Source organism: Ictidomys tridecemlineatus, chromosome 6, assembly GCF_052094955.1.
Source record: "Ictidomys tridecemlineatus isolate mIctTri1 chromosome 6, mIctTri1.hap1, whole genome shotgun sequence".
NCBI classification, from domain to species: domain Eukaryota; kingdom Metazoa; phylum Chordata; class Mammalia; order Rodentia; family Sciuridae; genus Ictidomys; species Ictidomys tridecemlineatus.
The window spans coordinates 31,659,517-31,673,347 of NC_135482.1; the positions used below are offsets into that span (position 1 = coordinate 31,659,517).

Genomic DNA, 13,831 nt, shown 5'->3' on the forward strand with positions numbered 1-13,831 from the left:
TAATTAAATAGTGAAGACCATCAAATATGGAGGCAGGGATGGGGGCATTTTGAATGAACGGACTAGACAGGATTCTTGCTAAACTTACCCCTGCAGACATGAGAAAGGATGGGAGCTAGTAGGGATAGAGACATCTGACTAAAGTTGGCTAAAAAGAAAAATTTAACACAAAGACACAGCAGCACTCTAAAAAAACAATGAAAATGCATCAGTATAACAATATCTTAGATTAACAGCTGAGTGAACAATATATGTTTAAGAAAAAAAATAAAATATTTTCATTTATAATATCATTTAGCAGGGAGAACTCATCTCACTGTTCTGTGAAAAGAACCTAACTGCCCTATTTTGCTAAAAGATATGGAACAGTATTCATTCATCTTTTATGCACCAAAATTTGCCTGATAAGATTGTTAGCACACAATCCTGCAGCAGGTATGTAAACAAAAAGGACTGGAGGGAAGCAGATGATATAAAAATGAACTTACTGTATCCAAACCTAATAATGAAAGGTATAACAATTATGAGTCAGATAAGGTTGTCTTCTCTTCAACAAAATTAAGGGCCATCAAATTCTTATTGTGTTGAGTATAATAAGTGTAAGAAGAATCCAGGGTAATGGTAAACAAGAACCTACTGGAAAATTTCAATAATGTTTGTGTTAGCTGTCTTTAAATTCTTACTAATATTTCTAATAAAGTTTTCACTATCATTTTCTATTTGAATAAATTATTCATAAGATGACCTAAAATATCATAAAATAAAAATGCTTTGCTAGATCCATAGAGAAGGAATTATTTATTCCTCTTCTAGTATCTGTAAGATTTTGTGTAACATTTGTATTATTGTTTTCCCTTAAAAATATTTGGGGGAATTTATTCATGAAACCATATGGACATGGAGTTTTGGAGGTGTTTTTTACTATAATTACAATTTATTGAATAGATATAGGATTATTATATTTCCTCAATAGACTCTGATGATTTCTGTATTTCAAGGAAGTTACCTTGTTACCATTTTTATTTTTCAAAATACTCCTATGTTGTTTAATATCTGTAGAATTTTTGATGATAATTGTTTTATTCCTGATATTAGTAATTGACTCCTCTAGCTTTATTGTTGCTTGTCTTAGTCTTTGACTTTAAGTTTTATTTATTTATTTATTTATTTATTTATTTATTTATTTATTTATTTATTTATTTACTTTTTACTTACCTTTGGCCTAATTTCCTTTTTTGAAAGCTTGCATTGGGATTAGTTTGCACTTGTTTATCACATTTCTTGAGAAATGAGAAATTCTGGTAAGCCAGATAAGTTATCTTAGACATTTCTTCTTCTCTATGAAAACATATGATGTTATAAATTTCTCTTCAAGCCTTTCGCTGCCTGCCTTGCACACACTTTATGTTATGTGTTTCAATTTTATTTGATTCAATATATTTTTCTAATATCTTCTTTGAAATAATCTTGGACATGTGGGATGTTCAATAGTGTGTTGTTTACTTTTCAATTGGAATTTGTCTACATCTTTCTAATAAACTTCTCGGTTGTCAGTGAACGTATTTTGTATACAATTTCAACGCCATGTCTTATGGCCCAAACAATTTTGTCTTGACAAATTTTCTTCATGCATTTGAAAAGAATTTGTATTCTGCTCTTGCTGGGTAGAATGTTCTATGAAGGTCCATTTGATCAATTTATTTGACAGTGTTGTAGGTATTATCTATAGTTACTGATATTCTATTTACTGATAGCAGTCAGTTACTGCGGGTTAAATACTGAAATCTCTCAGTCAAATTTGAATGTATTTCTCCTTTCACATATCAATTTTTCCTTCATTTATTTTGAAACTCATGTTTGGTTCTTGCAAGTTTAGGATAGTTATGCTCCCTTTGACAATTGATACCTTCACCTATTATCAAATGTTTACTGTTGATGTTATTAATATATTACTCCAGCTTTGTTTGATTAATGCTTGCATACTTTATCTTTTCCTTTTCCTCTATTATTAGCCTACCTGGCATCTTTATACTTAAAGCAAATTTGCCATAGACAGCCATATAAAGTTATCTATTGTTGCCTAAGAAACTACTTTAAAACTTGTGTGGTTGAAAACATTTATTGTCTCATTGGTTTTGTGGATCAGGAATTTTGGAGCTCTTTGATGGGATTTTTTTCCTCTCTCTCTCTTTGCTTAATTTTGTATTATTTTCACCGCTGTATTTTCAATAGTTCATCTTTACACCTGCTCTTCCTTATTTGTACTTAATACTAGCAAGTATATTGGCTTTTTAGATATTATGTGTTTTTCATTTTATAAGCTCAAGTTTTTAATATCCTTTATTTCTCTATTCTTGCCAACAACCCGCACTGACGAGATAAACTGGATCTAAAAGAGCTGGCTGTGACATTAAGCTAAGAAAGCAGCAAAAAAGCACAGGGCACAGAGTAATTTTTATACCGAGGGAGAGATAGCTCAGTGACCTTAGGGGTCAGCTTTCACACTGGAAAGAGCTCTGGAAAAGAGAACCTGCACTCAGAATCTCTTTATTTTTATATGGGGACTCACAAAGGAGTTTAGATAGAATGTTCTTCACCAATTAAGGCAGAGGATAAGGTTTCAAGGGTGGAATCCTGCTTCCTAGTGTCTTGTGGTCAGCAGATTGATTAACATCTTGGCAAGTCACACCCATCTCAGGTGCTGTGTGGGATCACAGGCAGAGCTAAAGAGAAGGCACACTTGCATCATACAGCCCAGCCATCGCCAGGCCTGTCCCCTCACGTGGCTACTATGTGCATAGTTCACACACACAGCCCATGGATGGCTCATGATACTATAATTTTTGTTTTACTACATCTTAATCCTAGGGGATTAAGGACATGATAATGATAATAGTTTTAATACTATCTTACTATCTTCTTTTAATTTTAATTTTACCATTTTATTTTAATTCTGTCATTTGTTGATTTTTTTTGAATGGTTTTATTGTAGCTATGGATTATATATATTGTCCTGTACATACCTGGTAATTTACATCCCCTGAGTGAATTCTAAATATTTTGCATTTATATTCTTAAGTTCCAATGATTTTATATCATGTAAAGAGTGCTGTAATTTTTTGTTTGTTTGTTTTTGTACTGAGGATTGAACCCAGAGGAGTTTTACCACTAAGCTACATGCCCAGTTCATTTTTATTTTTTCATTTTTAAAATTTTGAGACAGGGTCTTGTTTAATTGCTGACCTCAAACTTAGGATCCTCCTACTTCAGCCTTCCCAGTCACTGGAGTTACAGGTGTGCACCAAGAGACTGGCAAGAGTACTATACTTTCTAGTGACATGGACTGAGTCTTACGGGATCATCTGATGCTAGCGTTTTTTTTTTTTTATTTTCCCCCTGTGGTGCTGGGGATTGAACCCAAGGCCTTGTGCATGCAAGGCAAGCACTCTACCAACTGAGCTACATCCCCAGCCCTGATGTTAGCTGTTAAGCATATGTTAGAACAGTCCTGAAACATCTAATTCAGCCCCAATATTAGAATGATAAGCATCTGGACTCTTCTTAATGTCCCACTATTCCCCAGATCTGTGCAGCTAGTGAACTTGGCTAATAGGTAACCGTATTATTACCAACCCTGTTTAGGCTTCAAGAATTTCTGAGGCCTGCTGCTTTTTCATGGGTCTGTCTCTAGCCTTATGTAATTTCACCACACACATGACAGTGTTGAGGATAAAGAGGCCTTCTGCAGAATTCTGCCTCTTTTATTTAAGTTCCTCCCACTAAATATTCTGCCCTTCACATTCTAAATACCATTTTCTCCCTAAACTCATCTCTGTCTCAAGTAAGCAGGATCTCTGGCTTCTGTTTGGATTACTCTCCCTGCCCTACCTTTTGGAAACTGCCTCCTTGCACTACACTAGAGAAATCAAGCAGCTTGCTTATGTGTTTGCTTTCCTTTCTTTCAGGTATAATGCCCTGTGTTGACCATTGGTCAATATTTGAAAATATCCATCATCATTAGGGATAAACATTGTTCTCTTAGAAATGCAGGGTAGAACAATTAATATTTTTAATTTCCAATTTTGAAGGTCAGAAGACGGGCAGATATTACCTTCACTGTGGCAAACGAAGTTTCCTATTTTTCATTTCTCTTTTTAGCATTATCACCATTTCATAATGAGTTTATATTTATTCAGTATTTTACTATCAATCATAGTCATATTTTTAATCATCATTGTTCCCAAATTTTCTCAATGGAAGTGTCTTCACATTTGTTTTCAATGTCCTCAAGATACATTCCACCTTCCCTAAGAGCATCCTTGCTTTGTGGCACAACAAAAAGATGACCTAATCTCAGAATTTTCCCCCAACCTGAAATGAGCTATTTGTTTTCCTTTTCATAGTAAATTGATGTTCTGTCTGGGGTTTTTGTTGTTGTTTATTTGGTTGGTTGGTGTATTAGTTGGAGTTTTGCTCTTTAATTTTTTCAGAATTTTTCATTTTAACTTTCCTGGACACAGGTAGTGTAGGAGATAATTCTGCGTTTTAGATAAAGGAAGGGTTTAGATACCCTTATTAGCTTCCTTGATTTTTTTTTTTTTTACTATGATGTAATCCAGTGTGATTTGTTTAATGTGTGATACATATTTTGGTCTGTCTTCTGATGTTTTTCTTGCTTTTTTGGGCTTCTAACCCCATTCTGCTTGTCCTGGGTGTTAATATTAGCTCATGCTACTGTCTACTAGTTATCCTGAGAGTGTGACTGTGTAAGGTTTAGATGTGCTTTATGTTGCTGTAAGCTGATTTTGGAGGATATGGCTATTAGGTGGCTGTCATGATTCTCTAAGCACTTTAGCAATTTTTCTTTGTAATCTAGAATTACATCTTTGAGATTAGTTGTTGTTTTGTTGTATTTTGCATTCTGGGGGACAAAAATGAAGACTCTCCCCACAAAGCATCATTTTTAATACTTCTGAGACTGTTTAGAATATCATCTATCACTCAATTATTCATATTTTTTGTGTGCTTGTGTATATATCTGTACACATCTCTCTCTCCCCTTGTCTTTCTCTACACACAATGTAAAAGAAGTAACCCTTGAGAAAAATACAAATGAAGAAAAGGAATGGTTAATACATATAACATTTCTTTTTCAGAATTCCATTCTTCATGTTCGTTAAGCCTTTATTCCAATTCCTAATATTTTTTACTTTATAAGAAATTCATAAATTCTTTCTTGATCAGTTCATCAAAGAGATGTTATTTGCCTGTTGTCTTCTAGGTTTATATCTAAGGATCTAGGATCTGGCCTCTTTTTCTTCCTGAAGTCCTTCTTATACATAAATACTTCATCCTAAAAATGAACCCAGATAGACTACATAGCCACATAACACCATTTACAGATTATCTTTCTGTTGGTTTTAGACAAAATGCAATTCTGCTGACATGACAGGATCATTCCATATTGTATACATGCATTGTATTATAATATGGTACACCATCAAAAGTACAAATATTGTATGTTGCTTAAATATACTTTCACTAGTCTGTTGATCCTTCCAGATGTGTTTGTTCTTTTAAAATCCACAGTCAATAATCTAATGAATCATTTTTGTAGTCTATCACAAAATTTAGGAATGAAATATAAAAAAAATTAGCTTTCCAGTAATTTTGTAATCTCATTTTGCTTTTGTAAAGTCCATGAATTATTCCAAACAGTCAACCTGCCAGTTTGATCAAACAAAGCAATGTAGATATCCTATTCCAGGATTTATAATTATTTAAGAAGAAACTTGAAAAACACAAAAATTTTAACTCAGAAGTTCTCAATGTGTATATGGACCTATCCCTAACTTGTGACTTCTCTTTGTTCAGATTCCCACTGAGAATTTTTAGTGCCTCTTATTCTGAGACCCATATTTATGATTTCTTCCATTTTCATTACAATGTAAGTTAGGAGTTAGATTTTACCATAATTCTATACCTCATTGATAATAATTGACATGTTTTTCTCTCTTTTATTTTTTGTTTTGTTTCTCATTGAAGGGCCTGTTTTATCTAACATTATTACTGCCAAATTTCATTTTTCAATCAATAATTTTAAGATTTTTTTTCATTTTGAATTATTCTACATAAATATAAATCACTGCATTGACCTTAAGGTATCTGTGTCACAATATATAATTCATATAATGATATATGTCAGCATTATGCATAAAACTTTAAATGAAATTTTAGTTCAAATATTTGAAGAGTGAGACTCTGTAAAGGCTTTATTTCATACAGATATGAAATAAATAAATATACATGTGTATATATTTTTATATATATTATATATATGAAATATTTATATCCAAAAGTAAATGTTAGTAATCTGTGCCTCTTTTCTATAGGAGAGAATGTTTAAATTTTATCAGATGAAACAGACTTTTCAAATACTGGATAAAATGAGATGCTTGCGAAAACGTTCTACAGTGTCATTCTTGGGAGTTCTTGTCATTTTCCTCCTATTTATGAATTTGTACATTGAAGATAGCTATGTTCTGGTAAGTTATAGAGGTTGATTATTTTTTGTTCAAATTAAAGCATATGTCAACCTAAATTGGCATAATTGTAAGCTAAATTGAATCCTCTGCTGGGCAGGTAGACTTAGCTTAAGCAAAATTATAATATATATATATATTTCCTACCTAGAGATTTTTTTTCTATAAATCATAATTTTTCAATATTATACTTGTTTTAACTTATGTTGCATTAATCTATTTAATACTGTATATATTGTGTTTCAAATGTGTATCTAATTACAAAGGAATTATTTATCATTATTATGCTGAGTTAATAAGGACTATAATTTGAAATATATAAAATAAAATTTGCTTCACAAGTATTATTCCTTACTTTCTCTACTTTTCTTATTGAAATTTTATTGTCTAGATAAAAATAGTATCTAATTGTGCTATTTTGTTTATGTAATATTTTGTTATAATATTTTTGTTACTTTTGGATTTTGAATAGCTCTAAATGGCCACCATTATATATATAAAGATCTCAAGTGATGAACGTATTATGTGGAAATTATTCAGTGGTTAAAAATATATGATAAAAGTCAGTATATAAGAATATACAAATTTGTTTTATGCAAAATATATAAAATAGAGAGTTTATTCTGGCTAATAGTGAGAAATCAGTTTGTATTTTTCTTATTTTACTTATGGTTATAAATGTCACATAATTTCATATCTTTTGATAATAATATGAACCTTGTTGTTTATTCAATTTTTTTCTACTAAGCCTAAGATATCTGCCATAATTTTTATTTTGTTATTACTATTTGCATATTTCAAAAAATCAAGTCCTTTGCACTCATAGGGACTAAATAGTATTGTAGCAAGAAAGATTATAACAATAATGATAAAAAGCATTCCCAATAAAATGTCTTATTGTATTGAGCATGATTCATTAATTATGTACTCTTTGCCAGATAGTATACTATATCTTATGAATCCACCATAAAATCTTAGTACAGATTCTTCTAGTAGGTTCTCTGTAAAACATCTCATATCCTTTAACTCTGTATTTTTTATAATGAAATTCTGCCAGAATCCTAACTCTTGACATTTGGCCAGATTTTTTGTCATCAAGCAAAGATCCTGATTTTTTAGACTCTTCATTCTACTATCCATGATCAATTGACAATATAGTGGAAATCACCAGAGATTGAAAGAATTTGACTAGACATCATTTATACCATAGAAAATTGAATAAACTTTCTAGTTATGTGAATTTGGGAATTTTTTTTTGTAAGGTTCATGTGATCTAGCTATATTTTCTTGATAGAATTTAAGATGATAAATTAACTAAAGAGTCTCCTAATAATGATTTAGTTTTTTAAGAAAAATTAATTGCATTTTTGTCTACTGGTAAAAGTATATCAAATTTTATAAATCAAGAACATGCTATTGATTGGAGTTTACTATATTTAATGACTTTTATGTTTATAAGAGAATTTCAAGTGCATTTCTAATCTTTCATTTCGCCATCTCCATAAGACCACTAATATTGAACATATACCACTTTTTGTAACAGAATCTCTATAAACTCATAATTTCATGTAAGAAATAATATAATATTTATCAATAATAAAAATAAAATGCTATTGCCCTGTTTTGTGAATTTTTACAGTCTACTGTAAACATTGATTCTAGCCTGCCAATGTGAAAAATAAGATTTACGGAAATAACTTTATGGAAATAGAGTACTTTTTCAGTGAAATTTCTTTGACTATATTGAGCATGTATTTAGTTATATTTACAAATTAATCCATCTGCAAAGAAGAGATATATTTCTCAGATTTGAAAATGATTATCAAAATCAAAACAGAAAGATAATTTTTAAATATTTATGTTAAGTCAGAAACAGTGAACAATGAATTAATTGTGATCTTTAAATATCAGCACCCCTCCTTATTATAAATTCAATGATAACATTTTTGTTATTTAATTTTTTAGTTTCTCATATGATTTCTAAGTAAATTTCATTTTGAGCTGGCTTAATAAATATTTGAAACATCCAATCACTAATATTAAATTTCATTAAAGATAGTCTTCTGAAAATGTATAATATCTATGGAAATCTGACTACTTTCAAAAATATACTGCGGTTCTTTTTAAATACTTTTTTCTTTTGACTTTTTCATCTGAGTTTCATTTTTAATATGCTAGCCTTGACCTCATGATTCTATAATGATACCATTTCCTAAGCATAGATTTTAGGAGGTCTTTTATTATTATTATTATTATTATTATTATTATTATTATTATTATTATTATCATCATCATCATCATCATCTCCTTTTTATTGCTGGAAAACAATTCTTACAATTCAGAGGAATCAAATGAAGAGTTAGAAGTAGTAAGGTCGCTGGAGTTACTCAGCACATTCTACTCTGCTCTTTTTGCTAGAAAATCCAGCTGTGGACTGAAATCCTAGGAGTATTAACAGTTTAGTATATTAGCTTATGTATTGGAGACATATGACTTTCAGTGGGAAAGGAAGCTGAGCTCAGTGGAAGAGACAAATACTATTACAAGTCAAGCTAAGTAGAAGAGAAGCTGCATGCCCAATCAACTTAGCCTCTTGGCTGTGAGCATCTTCAAAGTAGCCACTAGGGTATATATTTAGTCTGTAGCTAGTCCATTGAATTTCATTCCCATCCAGAAAATGATTGTCATAAAACTTTGTCTTATTACTGAGAAACACACTATAGCATAGTAACTACAGAAAGAAGGTATCCAGGGACAGCCTGGCTGTTCAGTTAGATGCCTCTGGAAGCAACCAACAAGGCTGACTCAGGTGAAAGGTGCATTATTTATTTATGCTGAAAAGTGTAAAGAAGGTTGTACTTGAGAATTTAATTAAGTACTTTCATATCAGTTCCATTGCATTTTATATTCTGTTATGTCCTTCAATCAAAATGAATGTATTCCATCTTATCACAGAAAAGGCTGAGATTTTTACACGTTCAGGACAGAATTCTTAAAGAGATATTAAATCCTGCAGTTTCTTTAGAACGTAACATCTCATAAGAACAAAATGATGATGTGAATTCAGTACTGTGACTACTGTGATTTTTATAGAAATTTCTTCTACACCCTATGGATTATATACACTGTTACATTGCTATTAAAGCAGTTTATACTAAAGTGAGTCCATAGATACTTCTTGGCCACTTTTAATTTTGTTTATTTTAGTCTAAGGATTTTCATAGGTTTGCTTATGGATATGTGAAAATATTTGTGTGTAAATAATTTAAAATGATCATAGATCAATGGGTGTTGAATTGATTGTTTAGCACCTAAGGTTTAATTTCAGGTATTTTGAAAGTCTATAGCTTTTGTAGATGGCAAATCCATTATAAATCTTTTAAAGATCAAGTGTTTTCTTTATCCAAATTATCAAGGCAATATAAGATATAAAAATGCAGTATGAAAGACCAAATGTAGATTCACAACATAATTGGATATACAGAGAATATATTTAGAATGAATATTGATTTAATAAGGTCCATATAAAAAGACCTTTTAACTCTCTAGTCATACTTTATTATCTTTAATTTTTATTCCAAGGAAAGTCCAGTCTGACCAGACTTAAAATGTGAGCTAATCATCTTTTTCACATTTCAGTTTGAGACAAAGTATTGAATGTTCTCATCAAGGTAAAACTTGTATTTGAATCTTGTCCAATCTTTTAGAACAGAGGTTTAATTAAAGTTTTATTGACCACAGACAGGTAATATCAAGACTGAAGTTATTTAATGCATTGACTTTCTCTGTTTGATGACTTATACATGATTGGCCTTACATCCTGTACTGAGTATTAGAAATAGATCCATAAAATGACACACCTTACCAGAAAAAATTCTCCTTAATTAGGTTGCCCCAAAACATATATTAATAAACCATATACCCAAGCCAAACAAGTCATTGTTTTGCTAATAATGTATAATCAATAAAGACTGATCAACTATGAGTTAAGTAATCAATATTTGCCATTGAACTTTTACCAAAGAAATGGAGGCAATTAATGGATAACAAGACATATTTTAAACTGAAAGTCAATATTTTCATACACTTAAGCCTTTCTGAAGATTTAATAAAATGTAGTCCACTACCATGTGTAAAAATGATCTTAAATATTGAAAAAGCACACTAACAGAATACCACACAAAAACACATGTGCCCTCCCCCCCACACAAGCAAAATTATCATAAGACCAGTATAAGGTTTGAACACAAATTCTTGACTTGGTAAAAATGTGTTCTCATTGAGGTTAATTAAAGACAATTGAAAAAATTTAAAAAAACACTACTATATCATGAGGACTTCAGTGGGCTGTTCTCAACATCTTTTAATTAATTGCATATAAGCAACTTATTAAAACTCCTTACTTAATAAATTATGCAAAATCCAATGGTTGTGTCTACATTTGCATCTTCCTAATTATTCCTAAGGTTTTACAATCATAGACATTATATGTGGTCTTTAATTTGAGATTGTTTAAGAAAGAATATTTTACAGGATGGTATAGGAGACAAGAAAAAAATCAATTTATTATGACTCAAATATGGGAAATTCTGTGGTAACTGGCCTCAGATGAAACTAAAATAGATTACCGTTTAATTTTTAGATTGGTGATTATTATAAAAATTTTGAATTCTAACATGAAGGTACTTGGAATTTTCTTTTCTTTTTTAAAAATATTTTTTAGTTGTAGATGGATACAATATCTTTAATTTTAGTTTTTTATTTTTATGTGGTGCTGGGGACTGAACCCAGGGCCTCGCACATGCAAAGCAAGTGCTCTACCGCTGAGCTACAACCCCAACCCGGCACTGGAAATTTTCATGTAGATACTTGCTTATCAAGAAAATACCATCATTTTTGTGTACACTGTAGAGAAGCAAATGAACTGTAATATAAAGAATGGAATAGAGGAGAGAGAAAGTGAAACAAAGGCTGTAGGTAGGAAATTAGGAGAGTGATGGTGGTCTTCAGCCTCTGAGTCCAGTGATTGAGATTTTTCTAATGTTCAATGTTGTTGATAGTACCCATATCTTCATGGTGTAAGGAGAAAATTTAATACATGACCCTCTATATTATTTATTTTCCTTGCCTCTTCCTTGACATTTAGGAGGGTGACAAACAGCTCATAAGGGAAACATCCACACATCAACTAAATTCAGAGCGCTATGTTCATACTTTCAAGGATTTATCTAATTTCTCAGGGGCCATAAATGTCACCTATCGCTACCTAGCTGCCACACCTTTACAAAGAAAACGTAAGTATCCTTAAACTTTTAAATTAAAGAATACATAAAATACTTTGTGAAAAATAATGTTTCATTTGCATAGCAATAGATTTTTGAGATTTATTGATTTAACATATACTTTGATAAGAACTTCAGTGTATCCCAACTTGTAATTCTGTCACTGACCAAATTCCACTAATAATGAAAAAGTTGTGTCTAATTTTAATATGAATTTTTTGGCAGTCTGATACAGGATGGTATATGACACAAGGAAAAGATGACTTACTTTAAATTTTTTAAGTTAACTTTAAAAATTAACTATTTCTGTGTTGTTCTATTTTCAGATTTTCATAGTTTAGTTTTATCACTTGCCACCAGTTTGAATTACCTTTTAAACTACAAACTGGGTGGCTTAAAAAACAACAAATTATTATTTCATGGTTCTGGAGGCTAGAAGTTGAAATCAGTTTACTGGAAGACCCACAGTCCCTCGGCCCACTCTAAGGAAAAATCTGTCAACTACATGGCAAGCTGAGGTTCATGTGTATAAAAACAAAGAAATTTTTGAGGATTATCAATATGAGGATGATCACCTGGAGGGGGAGGGACAAATTATAGCCATCTAAAATAAGTGTTCACTAAAAGTGGCATGAGAAGGGTGTGGGATTTTAATGATGAAAAAGAACAAAGGAGGAGGTTATAGCCCCCATTGATGGTTATTGTTACATTGGATGGCAATAACAACATAACATTTGATTGTTAATTAGTCACTGATATTATACATTCCATATAAGAACTATAATAAGAAATAAAAGGTTTTCATTGTGGTTATTTATTGTTTTTATGGAGTCAGAGAGTTGGCAGAAGTTTGCCACTCTGGGTCTGAATGACCTGACTATCATCTCTTGCATCATGTTTCCCTGTGCTAAAGAATTCTGTGTGTGACATTTTGAATTATTTCTCAAATCCTTCTTTGGTTCTTCCATCTTGTGGTGGCCCCTGGCATTATATTTCTTGTGGCAATGATAATTCCTGCCTCCATTATCATTGGCCTCCTTCCTTTATTCTGTCTGTATCCTCTCCTCTTCTTATAATGATATCACTTACTGAATTCAGGGCATAACCCTACATGTGAGATTAGTTCATCTCAAGATTTATAATTAATAATATCTTTACATATCCTTTTTCCCAATAAGGTCACATTCTCAGGTTTTATGTAGACATGAATTCTTAGAGTAAACTTTTCATCCCTCTGTAGTATGAGAAAAAATATTTGAAATTAAGTAATTATATACTATATTTCATAGATTCCAAGACATCATCATTTATACAAAGTACCTTATCCAATGGTGTAACATTAATGTATAACATTAATGTATCTGATTAATAGACCGCTGTAAACATAAGCATTATCAATTTTATATATATATGTGTATATATATATGTGTATATATATATACATATATATATGTATATATATATATATATATATATATACTGTTAATTGTAGTCAGACACAATACCTTTATTTTATTTATTTACTTTTATGTGCTGTTGAAGATCAAACCCAGCACTTTGCACATGCTCGGCAAGCACTCTACTGCTGAGCCACAACCCCAGCCCCAGCATTATCAATTTTAACAATGAGACACCATCAATTGTAATTTGCAACTTACTATTTAAAAGTTTTGGTGTGAAAAAATAGAAATTTTAAATCAATGAAACACAGTGACATCATGACATTTTAATAGATTATATGGACACCACAAAAAATTTTGTTCCCCTTTTAAGAACTTTTTTATGCAAGGGAGTTTGTGATAATCAACTTGAGGAAATTGGTAAGTTAATTTAGGTTTAATTTAGAGTTCTTTTCAATTCTCCAGTTCAAATGTCTAGTCTTCTTCAGCTTTCATTTAACTGCCCAAGACTGCCATGATTCTTTTATCCCCATGTGTCACACCACCTCTGTCTAAGCTTTACCAATTCCCCTTTTCCGTGTTTAATTTACTAATGACTATTTGCACA

General features: G+C 31.1%; 1 protein-coding gene across 10 annotated transcripts in view; it reads left to right on the plus strand.

Moving 5' to 3' along the window:
* Window positions 1-13,831, plus strand: part of Mgat4c (MGAT4 family member C) — a 786,744-nt gene that overhangs the window by 750,888 nt on the left and 22,025 nt on the right. For 9 of the 10 annotated variants that reach the window (XM_078053048.1, XM_078053046.1, XM_078053047.1 and 6 more), the window contains 2 exons: window positions 6,393-6,545; window positions 11,689-11,836. In XM_078053048.1, the coding sequence (XP_077909174.1) occupies window positions 6,399-6,545; window positions 11,689-11,836 (295 nt within the window). In that variant the 5' untranslated portion in view covers window positions 6,393-6,398. Of the gene's footprint in view, window positions 1-1,242; window positions 1,302-6,392; window positions 6,546-11,688; window positions 11,837-13,831 lie in introns of all 10 variants that reach the window. The other variant, XM_040280229.2, reaches the window with a different exon arrangement.